The sequence below is a fragment of the Oncorhynchus clarkii genome, chromosome 15, assembly GCF_045791955.1.
Source record: "Oncorhynchus clarkii lewisi isolate Uvic-CL-2024 chromosome 15, UVic_Ocla_1.0, whole genome shotgun sequence".
NCBI lineage: Eukaryota > Metazoa > Chordata > Actinopteri > Salmoniformes > Salmonidae > Oncorhynchus > Oncorhynchus clarkii.
In genome coordinates this window covers 20,305,238-20,323,745 of record NC_092161.1, presented here as the reverse complement: position 1 = coordinate 20,323,745, position 18,508 = coordinate 20,305,238, and the positions used below count along the sequence as shown (strand labels likewise).

Genomic DNA, 18,508 nt, shown 5'->3' with positions numbered 1-18,508 from the left:
TATTGACAGGACTGTAGATGGGTAGGATGATTTGGGAACTCCCAAGTGCAGTACTTTAGTTATCTACCTTTCTCTTTCCTCAGCATTTACAAAGATGATCACAGTGAATGGTCAGGAGTACCTCCTGCAGTTGGTGGACACAGCCGGACAGGTGAGTCCTTCTTACCAGTAGAGGGTTCACTCGCATATCAGAATGTTGTGGTCAGACTGCCAGTGGGCCACTATATTATGTGAGCTCTAATGTAATTGGCAGAAAAGTTATTTTTAATACCAGGTGTAGATTAGATTTCCAAATGTTTTTTACCTAGGTTGAAGACTACAAGGTTAAGACAACGGGATTGCTAGTTAGCAGCGGCGCAAGTAGTTAGCAGCGGCGCTAGTAGTTAGCAGCGGCGCTAGTAGTTAGCAGCGGCGCTAGTAGTTAGCAGCGGCGCTAGTAGTTCGCAACAGCGCTGGTCCCATGAATTTGTTTATTTCTGAACGCTTCCATGGAATTATTACACTGTCTTGTATTTTTTACATCTACTTTATATTTGTGATGTTCCACTCTCGGCAGGATGAATACTCCATTTTCCCACAGACCTACTCCATAGACATCAACGGATACATTTTGGTGTATTCTGTCACTTCCAATAAAAGGTAGGTAACTCCGCTCGCCCTCTCCTTCCTTTACACTGCTGCTAAAGCATTGTTACTGCAAAATCAACCCATGTGGATTCATCCCTGAGAGAGCGAGCCGCTCAAGTTTTCTCTGAATCGATCTAGTGTTTATCTCTCTAGTAAAAGGCATGAATCAACCATTGACACTATTATTGATCTGTGCATTATATGTCTGTCTGTATGCTATTCTATAGAACAGGGCTCCTGTATGTTGTAGTACAGAACAGGTATTCATTCCTGCGTAGCTAAAATAGATGTAGCGTGGATGTGAATCAGAGATGGTCATTTCTAGCTGTGGGTTTGCGCATGCAGGCGTGTGTGTGCTAACTTGCCTCCATATCAGCTGGAGATTTAAATAAAATGACTCCATCTATCTCTCTCCTCTCTCTTAACCACACCATTTATTCTCTCTTCCTCGCACCGGGCATTTCTCTCCATCCAACTCTCTCGCCTCACTCCATCCATCACTCAATTACTCCCTTGTTCCTTTTCTCTCCCTCTCTCTCTTTCCCTCTCTCTCTCTCTGTTAATATGAGAATGAAAAAGTGGAAAAGTTCTCCTGGGCGCAGCAGTAGAAATCTGAACGGATTTGGACAGATTTAAAGGGGAATAACGGCACATTGTGAAAATGTGTCTATGTTCCTAACTCCTGGACTGTCTTGTCAAAGTGTGTACCTTTCTCACTTAGGGAGGGTGAGGTAGAGCGAGAGCTGCTAGAGCGTGAGCTACTTCACAGGGTTATACAGCCCGCCCCCCACCACTAACTGTAGTTCTACATAGAACTTTGTGGAATAACTCAAATCTACAAATAATCTCAACGTTCTGTCACAGCAAAAGCACTACATTCGGGAAGTCCAATCGATTGTGAGATGTGACATGCCCATTATATGTGATCAATTTGGGTCGCGGGTTCACAATATGACCGTTTCTGAGATCTCAACCAAGCTAGGAGGAAAGGAGCCAACCTAATCCCGCCTCCCACTTTTACATTGCAACCTCATTGGACATAATTTCATCTGCCAATCAACATTGTCCATCTTCCCTCTCTGACTGTAGGCTACATCCCTCGTTGCATGGTGTAATCAGATCATTATGGCAAAATATACAGTATCTACTAAAATGAGAGGGAAAGACTAGGGAGTGTGCAACGTAATGTGAATTTCATAGGATGACATATATGGGTTATAAGGCAAATGTATGCAAATGTGTAGTTAGATTGTAACTTTCCTACAGTAGCCAGCTGACAGCAAACATATCGTTGTGAAATCCTTTTGGCTGCAGATATAATAGACAGCCTAGACACTGATGCGTGCGTCTATTGAAATGTGATATATGCTCACTGTCAAAGTATTATTAACTAACATTTACATGTTCAAATCTGCAGAAGAATGACAATCATTTACTCAATTATACAGGGGACTTGCAAGAGAATGTTATAATGTAGGCAGAATTTGATCAAATGGAAAAGTGTTCTTACAGCCGATGTTTGCATCAAATACCCTACTCCTTGAAAAGTAATGTATTGATTATATATAGCATACGTGATGAATTATGATCACTGCAATCAACAGCTACAGAGTTGCTCATTGGATTACCCCATACCATGGAACAGACCATGTGAAAGTTTCTAAAGACAAAAGGCAGACACCTGGAATTATTTTAATTGGATGGATGGTTGACATGACAAAGGTAGGCGGATATTCTTATCTGAAATGTGGGTGAAACTTTGCTTCGGTATACAGTACATTGTCACGCCCTGACCTTAGAGAGCCTTTTTATTTCTCTATTGGTTAGGTCAGGGTGTGATTTTGGGTGGGCATTCTAGTTTTCTATTTCTTTGTTGGCCGGGTAGGGTTCCCAATCAGAGGCAGCTGTCTATCGTTGTCTCTGATTGAGAACCATACTTATGCAGCCTGTTTTCCACCTGAGTTTGTGCGATCTTGTCTTTGTATAGTTGCTGTTTAGCACTACAGAGCTTTACGTTTCATTTATATTTTGTTGTTTTTTTGGTGCTCATTTAATAAAGTACGATGAACACTTTCCACGCTGCGCTTTGGTCTCACTCATTCAACAACGGCCGTAATATACATTCAGAAAGTATTCAGACCCCTTTACTTTTTCCACATTTTGTTACGTTACAGACATATTCTAAAATTGATTACATTGTTTTTTTCCCTTGTCATTCTACACACAATACCCCATAATGACAAAGCAAAACAGGTTTCTAGACATTTTTGCAAATGTATTAAAAATACAAACGGAAATACCACATTAACATAAGTATTCAGGCCCTTTACTCAGTACTTTGTTGAAGCACCTTTGTCAGCGACAACAGCCTTGCGTCTTCTTGGGTATGATGCTACAAGCTTGGAACATCTGTATTTGGGGAGTTTCTGCAGATCCTATGAAGCTCTGTCAGGTTGGGTGGTGAACGTCGCTGCGCAGCTATTTTCAGGTCCCTCCAGAGATGTTCGTTCAAGTCCGGGCTCTGGCTGGGCCACTCAAGGACATTCAGAGACTTGTCCCGAAGCGACTCCTGCGTTGCCTTAGCTGTGTGCTTAAGGTCGTTGGAAAATATATATAAATATATTTTAGAATAAGGCTGTAAGGTAACAAAATGTGGAAAAGGGGAAGGGGTCTGAATAGTTTCCGAATGCACTGTACATTTCTCCAGCTCGTTAGATGTGTTTCGTGCACGGGACTTGAACCAGGATGAACTCCCACCTTGTAAAAGCCTTATAGCCTATTGCGCAATTTATATATTCCAAAATTCTTTGCTTGGCAGAGATCCCAGAGAAGGTACAGTTGTGAACCCGTGACCCACATTTATCACAAAATGTATATGCTATATCTCACAATCGATTGGACTGCCCGACTGTTGTATTTTAGCTGTGACAGAATGTTTATATTTTTTGTAGATGTGCGTTATTCCACAAAGTTCTATCTAGCGCTACAGTGAGTGGGGGGGCTGTTATAACCCTGTAACTTAGCTCTCACGCTAGCTTGACCTCGCTATCCCTGAACGAATCCGAGATGTTTCGAAATGTCCCGTTATTCCTCTTTTAAATACTGAAGTGCATCAAAGCTGCACTTTCTCTCCTGTAATGCCTCCAGACATCAGACATCTTAAATGACAACAGGATTCATACTGTGTCAAACTCATTGTCCTGTGTAAGACCATCATACTGTAGTCTAGGCTAGAGAGTGTGTTTAATCCTAAATCCCCCTGGGTCCTATGGTAGTTGCCATGGGAGCGGGCCTAGGGAGACTTTCCCTGGAGAAAGCTGTTCCTAACCACATCCCATCACGTCTCTCTACTTTCCACTGGCCAGTTAATGCTGTCAAGTTGACTTAATGTCTCCATTGCTTTATGCATTTCTACTGACCAGCCCGGGGCTCAACATTCATTATTTAAATTGCGTCTCAAACCATGCATCAGGCCTGTCTGTATTATATACAGTGGGCCTCTACATTACAACCTATGGCACAGATTGATGGTTCTTCTCGGGAAAGATTTGATATGCTTAGTAGCCTATCATACAGATTCAAGCAATGGGTCAACCGCAACCATCTTTGTTAGGCAACGTTCGTTAATGTACTCAACACACACACACACGGAGCGGCCGGGATAGGAGAATGCAGCCATTTGACATGGATTATTGTCTACGTCGGACCACACTAAATTTGTCAACGTCAACCTTTTCTCCCATAAAGGATGCATTTAAGCACGAGAGAGAGTCTTCAAGTCTTCTAAGTTTTTACCTTTGGAAGATTTCTTCAGAGAATTGATTGTTGTGTTGATACTCGTCTTGTCTACAGTACACTAGGACTTTGTTGAATGTTTTCACTTGTTACTTTGGCTGTTAAATAAAGGTTTGAATTACCTTTTTTTGTTTTCTGCTGCAGTTTTGAAGTAATAAAAGTTATCCACGAAAAATTATTGGATATGGTTGGTAAAGTACAGTAAGTACCTTATTCTCCTGTCTGTAAACATTTCAATCTGATTAATACCTGATTAATATGACTAACAGGACTTTTGTCTTCTGCAGAGTACCCATCATGTTGGTCGGAAACAAGAAAGATCTACACATGGAACGGTACTGTATGCCACACACACAAACACACACACACCGATAGTCTTCCCAGAGGAACCAGACAGTTTATTCCATTTTCAGCTTTAAATGAGATTTAACTGGGATTTAATGTTCTTACTGTCTGTCGTTATGTTTGTATGAGTCCGTGGAGACCTGTTCAAAGACATTTAGTTCACAGACAGGACCAAATGGAGAGAAAGTATATTGCTTCAGCAGAGGGTGGGGGGCTGGAATAAACCTTTAGGACTTGATCTGCTGGAGTTTTATAGGCCTTGTCATAAAATCCCCACATCTTGCCATATTTGGCAGGGAGGGGAAATGTATATGCCATTTCCCTGGCTGTCCTGTCTCTTTTAGACTAGACTACTGGCCTGTTTTAGACCTTGACGCTAGCCTGGGAAACTGGACCGGTCTGCTCTCAGCTGTCTTTGGCTCTGACTCTGTTTTAAAGACTGCAGGATCAGGTCGGTCTGCTGTGTGTTTGGGTCAGCGTGACGTTAGTTATACCTATTTCGGACAGAATTTACGGTATAAAAAATAATAAATCGGGCAATGTTTATATGACCACATTTTTACCGGCATACTGCATGCCTTGCATCCTGTTGTGCAGCCAGCACTGGTGACGGGTGGGAGGAGGGGTGTGCAGATTTGGTTGGGCGTCTTTAAAAAAAAATGTATCCATTGAATATACAATTATGTTACTGGTCTGTGCGGCCTATAGGCTACATGGCTACGCCAAGCAAATGAAATCAATAGGGGGGTTCCATATCAAGGATAATTCAACTATTTGATTTTGAATTTTAGGACCCGTTTAGCATCATAACACGTTGTGACACGGTCATAACCATGTCATAACAGCAGACATAACTTGTCAGAACCTGTTATAATACAATCATAATACTGTCATGACACATATATTGTATAGCTGGTTATGACACCTACATAGGAGTGTAAAAATCGACCAAACATACCACAGTAGTTATTTTATGGCTGGTTATGACACCTACATTAGGGTGTCAAAACCTACCACACAAGGCAAAACATTTCATTACATCATAGTGTCGTGTCTTTGGCTATGCCGGATTAAGTGATATGACATGCTATTCTATAAAATCCTTTCTCCGTAATTAATATTACCTGATTGAGCTAATCATGTAAATGTAATTAACTAGAGAGTCGGGGCACCACGAAATAATATTTATAGAGCTGTTATCTTCCGAATAAACTCTTAAAGACCTAGTAATATTTTACATCAATAGCAGTCAATATTCATCATCACCTTAATTCAGTCTCATCTGAAAGTTGTAAATTCTTGGTTATCTTCACGAACCCTGGCTAACAAGTAGAATCAGCAATACAAAATTGGGTTTAATTATTTATTTACTAAATACCTAACTAATCACACAGAATTAATCATACCTTGATTATAAATTACGTCATAAAGGAAAACGTCCCTAGTGGGCGAAACAGATATGACAGCTGGTTACACAAAAGAAAAGGGGCTGGGTTTGAGTGAAAGAGCAGGAAGACTGAGGGACAAAGGGAGAAGCTGTGCTATCGTAAATACAGTATCTTATGCATTCTAAATTACCTCCCATTTGGAAAAGGAAAATGCAATAAATATTTATTCTGAGCTGCGCTTCGGTAGGTTGGTGGTAGATGGAAGGCCGTGTTGCCAAACCGAGTCCTTTGTCCTTTGGAGAATGTCTCTGGTGGTCAATTGGATACGTTGTAGTAACGTTGTTGTGTGGTAGCTGGATACTCTGTCTGTTCTTTCCTAGCCCGCGTTTGCAGCTGCTCTGGCTAACTCAACGGCTAGGAGATATCAGTTCTGTAGTGAATAAGAGTTCAAAGTTCATACCATTCGCAACCAAAGCTCACGCTGAGGTTGGCTTAGTTCTGTAGTTGACATGTTAGTCCTTTTAACGCAGAGGCTGCAGACCTCACGTACTTGGAACAGGAGGTTACATTTTCGTCAAGGCTTTATATAGGAAGGGAGAGGAGGGCGTATTTGAAAAGTTTTATAACCCATGTCCCTTCACAGGGGCGGGCCACTGATTAAGCAGAGCCCTAACCTTATGAAAACCCAAATCTCTCATTTGGAAGCTAAAATTACATTTAATCTCTTCACCAATAATTTTATGTTCAAACATTTAAATTAAACAACAATTCCATGTTACTCCGATAACTACAATGTGCAGACTTTCCACTGTAGAGTTTGTCTTCCTATCATTGATTGAGAATTTCCCAGATGACAACCGAACTGACATCATATTCATTAAGTACCACCGCATATGTTCAATTGGTCGGATAACCAGAATATAGTTAATTTCCCCCCACCTTCTGATGTTCCCAGAATCTCTATGTTAACCAAGGGGTTTTCAAATGTCACATCAGTGGGGTACAGAGAGGAAACAGGGGGAAGAGGTATTAAATTATAATTGTAAATGATTGATGTCATTGGTGTCAGACATGCACCTACATACCCCAATGCTCTGTGTCTGATGACTGGGATGAATGCAGCAGCAGATTTCAGGAGCAGTACAAGACACCCTCTTTGTGACTGATGACTGACGTAAGGGCATTTATGTGACAGGCCTAAGTGGCTTATATGATCACGATGGTCATAATACTTGACAATGACATGAAGTGTATTTTTGTTGTCCAAATAAAGTGACACATGACTGTAAATAATTCAGTACAACAACAATGGATTTAAGAAACAAACGTTCCAATGAAAGGAAACTTCTTGGCAGGGGGGAAAAAAAACTAATTTGAATAAATGTGGGTTTTGACACTGTTATGTAGGTGTCATAACCAGCCATAAAATAATGCAATATTTATTTATTTATTTATTATTTCACCTTTATTTAACCAGGTAGGCTAGTTGAGAACAAGTTCTCATTTACAACTGCGACCTGGCCAAGATAAAGCAAAGCAGTGCAACACAAACAACAACACAGAGTTACACATGGAGTAAACAAACATACAGTCAATAACACAATTGAAAAAAAGTCTATATACTGTGTGTGCAAATGAGGTAAGATAAGGGAGGTTAGGCAATAAATAGGCCATAGTGGCGAAATAATTACAATGTAGCAATTAAACACTGGAGTGATAGATGTGCATTAGATGAATGTGCAAGTAGAGATACTGGGGTGCAAAGGAGCAAAAATAAATAACGGTATGGGGATGAGGTAGTTGGATGGGCTATTTACAGATGAGCTATGTATAGGTGCAGTGATCTGTGAGCTGCTCTGACAGCTGGTGCTTGACGTTAGTAAGGGAGATATGAGTCTCCAGCTTCAGTGATTTTTTTGCAATTCGTTCCAGTCAATATATGTAGTAAATAATATGACAGTGTTATGACCATATTATGTCATAACACAAGTTATATAAGCTGTTATGCCATTATGACATGGTAATGACTGTCATTATGTGTTATTACACTGGGCGTCAAGTAAAGTGTTACCCCCCAAAAATGTATACAAATATTTGATGAAACATTGAATTTGGCCTTACTGCTATTAGCCCATAGAAAAACATTGGATAATAGATTTATACATGGAAAAACCGATGGTCAAAAAGAAATCAAAAGGAAGTTTGTTTTTAAGTGTCTGTCCTAAATCTGAGAGAGATCAAAAAGATCAGGAAAATATTATGGTTTTTTTATCCATACAAAAAAAATGTTAGGCACTAAACTACATCCATATGTACTTCCACCATCTTCAGACCTCTTGTGAGACCTCTTGGATGTCCTAGAGCAACAACCGACATGTACTGTACGTGTTCGTTAGAGTCTCATCTTTCCATAGATTGGTCATAGTTTCTAGGCCAAACCGTTTGGACGCTACAGATGTTTTTGTGAGAAGACTGGTTCTCAGGATGTCTCATAGTCTGGCAAACACCGCTGTAGCTCAGCCACCTTCCAGCGCAGATGCAGACACAGCCCATGCAAAAAATATATATATATAGCTTATAAACAGACAGATTTTGTTGGGGATTTTTTATGATTATGTTAATTAGATGTCCGCATGGGTGTGGACATAGACTCTAGGGGGTTAAACAGACTAGACAAACTTACATTCCCCTGCCCTGATCACATTCAACACAAATATATCACTACAGACTCTGGTTCGGTTCCAGGCTGTATCACAACCGGCTGTGGGAGTCCCATAGGGCAGTGCACAATTGGCCCAGCGTTGTCCTGGAAAGGCCGTCATTGAAAATAAGAATTTGTTCTTTAACTGACTTGCCTAGTTAAATAAAGGTTACATTTTAAAAAAAAACAAATGTAAATATGTTATACTAAGAATGTAATGGAATATAACAGAATAAAATATACATATTTTTCCCAAACAATTTGAGTATCCGAGGAATGTGTGGAACCTCTGTTATTCTTCAAAAAGTGGTATTTTTAAACAGAGACCGTGTCCTTATTTTTTTAGTTTGTTTACTTTAGAAACCTTAGAATGTGCTCTTTCCGACCTTGTATAGCAAGCTAATTTCTGAACTGGATGATTTGAGAAAGTCCGATTTTAATTAAAACATTTAAAAAAATCCAGAATTTTTTTTTTTCAGCTTGTTAAGATATCATGCACATTGTTAGCTTGCTAACTGACATGATCCACTTCCCCTGTGTGTGTCATTTCTTACCAGGCCTGAACAGTGCACTCTGCTTGCTCAACACACTTCTGAAAATGGGTCACTCACTCATAGCCCTCCCTCGTTCCTCCTCCCTCCTTTTTTTTTCATCCATCCTTCCTCCTGCCTTCTCTATCATTCCCAGAATAAACAGGAAATGTAGCACAGCCATCTCATAGTGGGAAGTAGTGACAGCTACTCTGACATCCCTTCCACACACACACATACACATGCACACATCAACCCACGCATGCACACACTCTGGCCCCATTATGATGATGTGCACGCTGTAAGGAGTGTTGAAGGGATTCATATGCTTCTCAGTGTGGAGTGAGTACAAACACAGACACACAGGAGCATAGTAGCCCTGGGGCCGGCTAGAATTCTATTAGCCAACTAAAGTAATCAAGGCATTACTGATCACTTCCTCTCTCTCTTTCTCTCTCTTTCCCTTTCTCTCTCTCTCTCTCTCTCTCTCTCTCTCTCTCTCACTCTTTTTCTTTCAATGTATCTCTTTCTCTGTCTCTCCTAATGACTTCTCCGTAGTAACACATACCTCCCAAACTATCATTCCACCCTGAAATAGACTAGAGACTAGATATATACAATGTAACATACATTGTATTGTTTGTATTGTTTACTGCTTAACAGTACATACAGTATATCGCCCTTTATCTTCTAACTGCATTATCTTGTGTGTGTGTGTGTGTGTGTGTGTGTGTGTGCGCCGACAGATCTCATTAAACAAGGGCTGGGAAAGGTTTGCGCCAGGGCGAAGTGAGGAACCGGCTGAACCTTAGGATGAATCAATAACTCCAGGCTATTAAATCCCAGGAGTGAATGTTAGGGATGCAGAGTGCTGTAGTACAGTTACACCAGTCAGCAGATACGCCACTAGGCTATAAAGCCTATAGATTTTGGCTCGGCTGAAAAAGACTCATGCGATGCAGTTAAAATCCGCCGGGGGGGGGTGGTATCTTAGCATCGCAATACTATCTAACCTGGTCCCAGGTCTGTTTGGGCTGCGACCATAGGAGTTGACTATACAGGACAAACTGATCTTGGATCAGGCTAGTGTAAAAAGACATGGAGGAGAGATGGTGTAGTGAATGCCTGGGACAGTATAGGGAGAGTGACCACAGATCAGTTTCTCCATTAGTGCCTATAGCTAATGCTCCCACATGTGGTTATAGACTGTTGTGTTACAAGCAAATGGTGTTCACTGTGATATTGGGTTCCCCTCAGTACAACCAGGAACTGTGGTTATAGGCTGTGCTGCTGTTACAAGCTAAATGTAGTCAATGTGATGTTTTTCCCTCTCCTCAGTGTAATCAGTTGTGAAGAAGGAAAAGCGCTGGCTGACTCATGGAACGCAGCATTCATGGAGTCCTCCGCTAAAGAGAACCAGGTGATGATGATGATGACACCAGCCACTCCCAGATAGATATATAGTTTGCCAACTCTGTTTTGACATCTAGTATTGTAATGGGTGCCATCTTGGCACAGAATGTTCCAAGGCAATTACAGTCTAGTTTGAATTTAAATTGGAAGAATAATCTAAAGGAAGGAACATTTGTTGCCAACATGGCCTGGACGCATCAATGCATCATTCAACAGAATTGTTGCTATTTCCCTATTGTACCACAAGAGGCATGTTGGATCCATTGATCAATGCTACTGTGTTGATGATATCAAAATAGTGTTTGTATCAAATATTCCTCTCGTCATCTAGAATGTTTGGATTTCCTACTTTCTTTATATCCTAGCAATAACAATGAATCTATCAATTTGGTTTACACTAGATTGTAGCATTTGCAAGCACAGAGCAGAAAAAAACCCGTCTGCACAACCCTGTTGTGATATGACATTTCCTCCCTCTGACTTCCTGTTTTCTGTGTGAGTCAGACAGCGGTGGAGGTGTTCAAGAGGACCATCCTGGAGGCGGAGAAGATGGAGGGGGGAGCCCCCCAGGGCAGGACATCCTGCTCCCTGATGTAACCCTCCTTTTCCCTGGCCCCCCAGGCCCTCGAACACCGTCCCCAACCACAGCACTGGACACTGGGAAATCCCTCTACTTGAAGTGGCTAACTGCCTGTTTTCCTCCCTCGAGAAACATCTGTCTTTTTCTTTTCTACATTTCTTTTTTCATTTCCAGAAGGACAGACGAAGACTTCGACATTAAGAGTAACAATCGATCCTAGCTTAGGGTACACCCGTCTTGCTCCCCCCGACTTCCCCTTTTTCTGAGAAACCAAATGTGGTGAAATATCTAGCCTCATTTAAAGCCTGTAATCTCTTTTCTACCTGACCTCCCTGCCCCTCGAAAAGTTTGTATATTGTATTTCTTAAAATGTTATTATTATGGCCACTATAGTTGGCCAGCATTAATTTGCTAGTCTAGTGAATGTTGATTCTGTTTTTTGATTGTAATCATTAAATCAGCATATTGTTTCACTAGAGTTTGATTTTCTTATTTCTCAAAATGTGCTTTATACAAATTAGCAGAATACACACGAAGGTGTTTTGATACATTAAATAATTCATATAGTATATGATATATATTTTCCCTTACCAGAGATAAGGGGTTCAGTATTCTACTTCCAGTTGGCTCCTCTACCTCAGAACCTGTCAAAAGGCTGATGTTGCCACTCAGTCAGGGATGTGCCATCACTGCTCCACACATTCACTCACGCCAGCTCTCAGAAGGGGGGGGGCGTGATAATTAACGTTACCAAGGAGAAATGGAAACCTGGTGGGTTGGAATAATATGTGTCCACGAGAGATCTACTACTCATTATATTCCACTCTATTTGCCAGTTGGAGATGGTTTCTAATTATAGGATTCACAATACACTTCTAGCTGTTCTTTCCTCCATAGAATACATGAATTTCATTGTCGGAGACAAAGGCTTGTCCAGAAACAACCCCAACCCCCCGCAAAAAAAATGATATATTCACTACCGTTCAAAAGTTCGGGGTCACTTAGAAATGTCCTTGTTTTTGAAAGAATTTTAAAATTAAAATAACACCAAATTGATCAGAAATACAGTGTAGTCATTGTTAATGTTGTAAATTACTATTGTAGCTGGAAACAGACGATTTTTAACGGAATATCTACATAGGCGTACAGAGGCCTATTATCAGCAACCATCACTCATGTGTTCCAATGGCGCGTTGTGTTAGCTAATCCAAGTTTATCATTTTAAAAGGCTAATTGATCATTAGAAAACCCTTTTGCAATTACGTTAGCACAGCTGAAAACTGTTGTCCTGATTTAAAGAAGCAATAAAACTGTCCTACGTTGAGTATCTGGAGCATCAGCATATGTGGGTTCGATTACAGGCTCAAAATGTCTACAAACAGAACTTTCTTCTGAACTCGTCAGTCTATTCTTGTTATGAGAAATGAAGGCTATTCCATGTGAGAAATTGACAAGGAACTGAAGATCTTGTACAACGCTATGTACTACTCCCTTCACAGAACAGTGCAAACTGTCTCTAACTGTGTACAACTGAGCAAGAGGACAAATATATTAGTGTCTAGTTTGAGAAACAGATTGTAACGGTTTTGACTTGAGGTTATTTTTTTTATAGGGGTGCCAGGTAGGTTGTGCCTACCAGAGAAAACATTGGTCTCTCCTTTTAGTTTGGGAGGGAATGAGTCCCATCTGGTCCGTCAAGTCTACACCATACAAAGGACTTATGTAAACGTCAGAAGGGAAATCAACTTTTCATAAACCCTTAAAACATTGAAAGAACTTCAAAAACAACTATTCTTTTGCGTGGGTTGTATTAGCAACATCAATGGATTACACACACATAATAATATAACACAATGAGTTCTGGTTCCTCCAGAAATGTCCTGTACCTCGGGCCTAAAAAGAGTCCCGCCCGGTAAAGGAGTTCAGTGAACTCAAGTGACTTTGGTCACGCAATGTTGGTCCGTTCATTCCGTGTAGCGTAAACCCAGCATTAAATCATACAATCAATATAACCATTTTACCACAGAACTTTAAAGCGTATCTGCTCTTACTAATTCCTCAACTACATCTAACTACATAAATCATCACCGTATACATCATATCAAAACAAATGAAATACCGTATACAAAAAAGGTGGTAGTCAGTCGGTCAGTCAGACAATCCAATCCGCCAACAGATCTCCAGCGGAGAAAGGCCACGAAGAATAGAGAGGAGTAGTCCACGGACGCAAAGAGTGGATCCGATCCTGGGTAAACTCTCAGGCTACAAAACACACGTTTAACAGCAACAAAACAACCGGAATAGAGAAGCTTCGGGAACACATCCTCAGTCACGTCTCCATCACAAAACGCCACTTTTGCGCAGCTGATGCTGGCTATTTAATTGGGAATTAAAGGGCAAGCACCCTATTGGAAGGAGAAGCACTGAGACGGCTCAAAATAATTCAGGGCCGTCACACACCCCCTCCCCTGGAAAAAGCCGACCATTGCCCTGGAAGGCACATCTTGTTCGGGGAAACCGAGAAAGGTCTCCTCATCACTTTCCTCTACAAAAATTCTCATTACTTTTTGGAGCTCACGCTCCTCAGCTGAGGGGTCACAGGCCTTAAGGTGTGAGACTTCTGGGTCTGGGAATCCGAGAAAAGTCTCCTCACTTTCCTCTTCAAAGATATCCAAGATCTTGCGGCGCTCAATCGCCTCCAATTCCTCAGCCGAGGGGTAACAGGCCTTAAGGCGTGAGACATGGACAACGCGCATATCTTCACCTGTGTCCTCTTTCACCACTCGGTAGTTCAAAGGGCCCATCTGCTCCACAATCCTATATGGTCCTTGCCATTTAGGAGCGAGCTTGGCAGAGAAGAATTGTTCAGCTTTCGAGTAAGGATGAGAGCGAAGCCACACCCGATCACGAAGCTGAAACTGCATGTCTCGTCTGTTCTTATCATAATTTCTCTTCTGCTTGAGTCGAGCCTGGGTCATGTTCTTTGAGACAAGAGCTCTCAAGTCATGGAGATGGACTACCTGGTCATAGCAAGCAGCGTCTGGAGTAATCTGCTGGGGCTGTAGCACCATATCCAAGGGTCCTCGGAGGGGACGACTTAGGTTCAGCTCTGCAGGTGTGACTCCAGTGGACTCTTGCACAGCAGAATTCAGGGCAAATCGAAACTCGTGAAGGTGCTTGTCCCAGTGTTTGTGCTGGGTTCCTACATAGGAAGCAATCATTGTCTTCAAGGTTCGATTTACTCTCTCAGTGAGATTGGTCTGTGGGTGATAGGCCGTGGTCAACTTCTGTCTCAGGTTCCATCTTTGGCAGGTCTCCTCAAAGAGATCAGAGACAAATTGGGAACCTCGATCAGACAGGATGTAATCAGGCACTCCCCAGCGAGTCAGGATCTCTTTCGTAAGGATGTTAGAGACGGTCCTTGCTGTGGCCTGACGCAGGGAAAAGAGTTCCACCCACTTTGAATAATAATCAACAAACACAAGCATGTACACATTCTGATTGGAGCTTCTAGGAAATGGACCCATCAAATCCACTCCTAGCATTTCCCAAGGTCGGGTAACCACCGTTTGCTGCAACTTGCCAGCAGGCTTTCTACCTTCTGGTTTGTACATTTGACAAACCTGACAGTTTCGGATGTGTGACTTCACATCCATGCTCAGATGTGGCCAGTACAGTAACGCTTGCAACCGCTTGTAGGTTTTGAACCTGCCCAAATGACCAGCTAATGGGTCTTCATGGAAATGTTGAAGCAGTTGTAGGCGTAGAGTTTCAGGTATGTACAATTGGTAGAGGGTTCTGTGTGGTAGTTGTACAACACGGTAGACTTTGTCTTCCAGGATGGTCAGCTTTGTGGTAGGATTGACCATCTTTTCTCCATCTTCCAGGATAGTCTGGTACAAAGCCTGTACTTCTGGATCATCCTGTTGGGCTTTCCATATGGTCTCATCAGAGATGGGAAAGTCTGCTTTGGGCGAGTCTCGACTGCTTGACAGGACAGTAGCACATGTAAGATGCGGGCCACCGTTGCCACAAGCAGGAGCTCTGGATAAGGCATCTGGAACAGTGTTGTATTTTCCTTTCCGGTATTCTACTGCAAAGGTGAACTCTTGCAACCGTAGAGCCCATCTTATGAGTCTGGTGCTTGGTTTGTTGGTCTTGAACACCCACACAAGGGAGGAATGGTCAGTGACCACAGTGAAGTGTCTTCCCTCCAGGTAGTACCTCCACTTTTCCAAAGCCCAGACAACTGCAAGGCACTCTTGCTCGGTTGTGGAGTAGTTCCGTTCTGCTCCATTCAATGTCCGACTGGCGAACGCTAGCACTTCTTCAGTGCCAAGTCCAGTCTGTTGGACTAGGACAGCACCAAGTCCAACATCACTTGCATCAGTGTAAACAACAAAAGGGGAATCAAAGTTGGGATGACCTAAAATGGGAGGTGTGACGAGGTGTCGTTTCAGGGTTTCAAAGGATGTCTGGCACTCTGCCGTCCATAGGAATTTCACTCCTTTTCGCTTCAACGCGTTGAGGGGTTCTGCCACCTGGGAGAAGTTCGACACAAACCGATGGTACCATCCAGCCATCCCAAGGAACCGTTGAAGGGCCTTGAGTGTGGTTGGCACAGGAAAATCTTGTACCGCCTTGGTCTTTTCAGGATCCACATGAATTCCGTCGAAAGACACAATATGGCCAAGGAACTTCAGGGAAGTTTGGCAGAAGTTGCTCTTCTTCATATTCACGGTCAGACCAGCTTCTCTTAGCTTGTCCAACACTGCTTGAAGATCTTGAAAGTGTTGTTCTCTGTTCTGGGAGTAGATAATTATATCGTCCAGGTAGACAAAACAGATCTTCCCTTTGAGCTCACCTAACGCAATCTCCATCAGTCTTTGGAAAGTGGCAGGTGCATTCTTTAATCCAAAAGGCATCACCTTAAAGGAAAACAAGCCCTCAGCACAGACAAAAGCAGTCTTGTCCTTGCTTTCCTGGTCCATCTCAACTTGCCAATAACCACTATTGAGGTCAAGGGTAGTGAACACAACAGCGCCAGACAATGACTCCAGGATCTCGTGGATGGTAGGAAGAGGATAGGCATCAGTCTGGGAAACATTGTTGGTCTTCCTATAGTCCACACAAAATCTAAGACCACCAGTCTTTTTTTGGGATGAGGACAACAGGAGCAGCCCAAGGAGAGGAGGAACGTTCTATTATATCTTGTGTTAACATATCATTAATGAGTCCCTTTTGGATGATTAGCTTCGCTGGGGACAAACGATATGGCTTTTGCTTGATCGGCATTTCCTGTGTAAGGAATATTTTGTGCTTCAGGAGCCCGGTGCGTCCTAGCCTTGAAGTACATACATCAGCATTATTCTGCAGCTGTTCCAACAGCCTTAACTCCTCTGGATGTTCCAGCTGAGCTCTTCTTACAGCCTGTAAAAGGAGATCGTCAGAAGGATTATCAAGGGTTAGTGGTAACGGAGCAACGGCAGAGAAGACTGCCACATTTGAACCCCAATCATGTAACTTCGTAGCTTCTGATTGGAAGAAATGCTTCTTGCTCGGATTGTATGGAAACCAGTAGCAATTGTGTGCGATATCAATCTGGACACCACTGAAGTACATGAAATCAATTCCCAACACGACAGGAAAAGCAAGGTTCTTGGTTTGTAGGATCACCGAAGGAATCATATAGGAGCGGTTACACAGGCGGAACTCTACCTCACTCCATCCAAGGGGTCGTTTAGCCTCACCATCCGCCAGATAGAGTGGACCTTCTGTCCACGGCTTCAAGTTGTATTGCGGACCTTTAACCTCCTTCCACAGTTTCTCATTGAGCAGTGTGTAGGATGACCCGGTGTCCAGGATGGCTCTTCCTGTCCATGGGCCTATGGACAGGGGTAACACCAGTTGGTGCGGTATGAACTGAAAGGAAGGGGATGTCGATGGGGGGGCGTAGGCAGTGACTCTTGGGATTTCAGCTCTGGTTAAAGCACCCAGAGAAGGATGGTCATTCCTGCGAAGAGAGTTAGGTGTGTTGGCCTGTTGTGATTTGTGGTTTCTGGAAGGGTTTTCTTGATACGGTCTTGGACATGTAGCTGAAGAATGTCCCTTTTGGCTACATCTCCAACAGAACATGAGAGGGGTCATGGCTTGAGACTCTGGCTGTTGTTGATGGTCTGTCTTGGGTAACTGTTTGGGTGTCTGTTTCTTTCTTTGGTCATATTGCTGTTGGCATTCTCTGTCCCTCTCAAACTGCTGTCCCAAGCGAACCAGTCCATCGACAGTGGTGACTCGTTCTCGGAGTTGACTGGCTAGTAGTGGGTTGATGTTCTTCAAAATCAATTTAATGACCTCTTCCTCCTCAATGCCAGGTTTCCACCTTCTGCACAGGGAGTGGTAACCGTATGCAAAGTCACGGATACTCTCTTTCTCTCTTTGCACTCGATTCCTGACTCTGTCTGCCAGCTCATCTGTGTAGTCCTCAGACAGAAATGCAGAGGAAAACTTGGCCTCAAAGTCAGCCCAGGAGGTAGTGGTGAGACGTGCCACATCCCACCAGTCTCGAGCTGTCCCATGCAACACATTCCTCAATGTGGCAAGGAGTTCTTCGTCAGCCAGGGGATTGAGGGCAAGAAAGTCACGACATCTTTCTAGGTACATTAGCGGATCCGGACTGTCATCTTTTTTCCCAAAGGTGGGAAATTGCAATTTAATGGGCATCGCCCCCACATGACGTCTACTCAATTCACCATGAACAAACGAGCTAGGAGGGATTGAGGAAGTAGAGGGGGAGGGCGTTATCGGACAATGAAAATGAACACCAGGATGCATGGTGGATTGCATCCTGCAAGGGGTGGCTGTAGCATGGCCTTGTCTTGGCTCTTCAGAGGTGCCAGCTTGGCCCTCAGTGGTCTGAACAGAAGTGGACACTAGAGAAACTCTGTGTAAGGAGTTGTGCCTAATGGAGGCCATGTCCACAGACACGTCATCCAACATTTTAACACAATTAGAGAGCTCTGTTTGCAAGTGGTCTACAGTGTTAACCATGGGAGAAAAAACAGAATTAACGTCCTTGAGGACCTCAGTGTGATGATGTTGCAGGCGCCATTGGAGAGTGGCAGTGAGTTGG

The 18,508-nt window shown here is 42.7% G+C and overlaps 1 protein-coding gene across 3 annotated transcripts in view; it reads left to right on the top strand.

The window, feature by feature from the left end:
* LOC139366731 (GTP-binding protein Rheb-like) overlaps positions 1 to 11,852 on the top strand; it is a 29,359-nt gene extending 17,507 nt beyond the window's left edge. The window contains exons 3-8 of one of the 3 annotated variants that reach the window (XM_071104421.1): positions 84 to 151; positions 557 to 639; positions 4,567 to 4,623; positions 4,710 to 4,757; positions 10,725 to 10,806; positions 11,304 to 11,852. In XM_071104421.1, the coding sequence (XP_070960522.1) occupies positions 84 to 151; positions 557 to 639; positions 4,567 to 4,623; positions 4,710 to 4,757; positions 10,725 to 10,806; positions 11,304 to 11,396 (431 nt within the window). In that variant the 3' untranslated portion in view covers positions 11,397 to 11,852. The remainder of the gene's footprint in view (positions 1 to 83; positions 152 to 556; positions 640 to 4,566; positions 4,624 to 4,709; positions 4,758 to 10,724; positions 10,807 to 11,303) is intronic. The other 2 variants (XM_071104423.1, XM_071104422.1) reach the window with 2 other exon arrangements.
* The last annotated feature ends 6,656 nt before the right edge of the window (positions 11,853 to 18,508 follow it).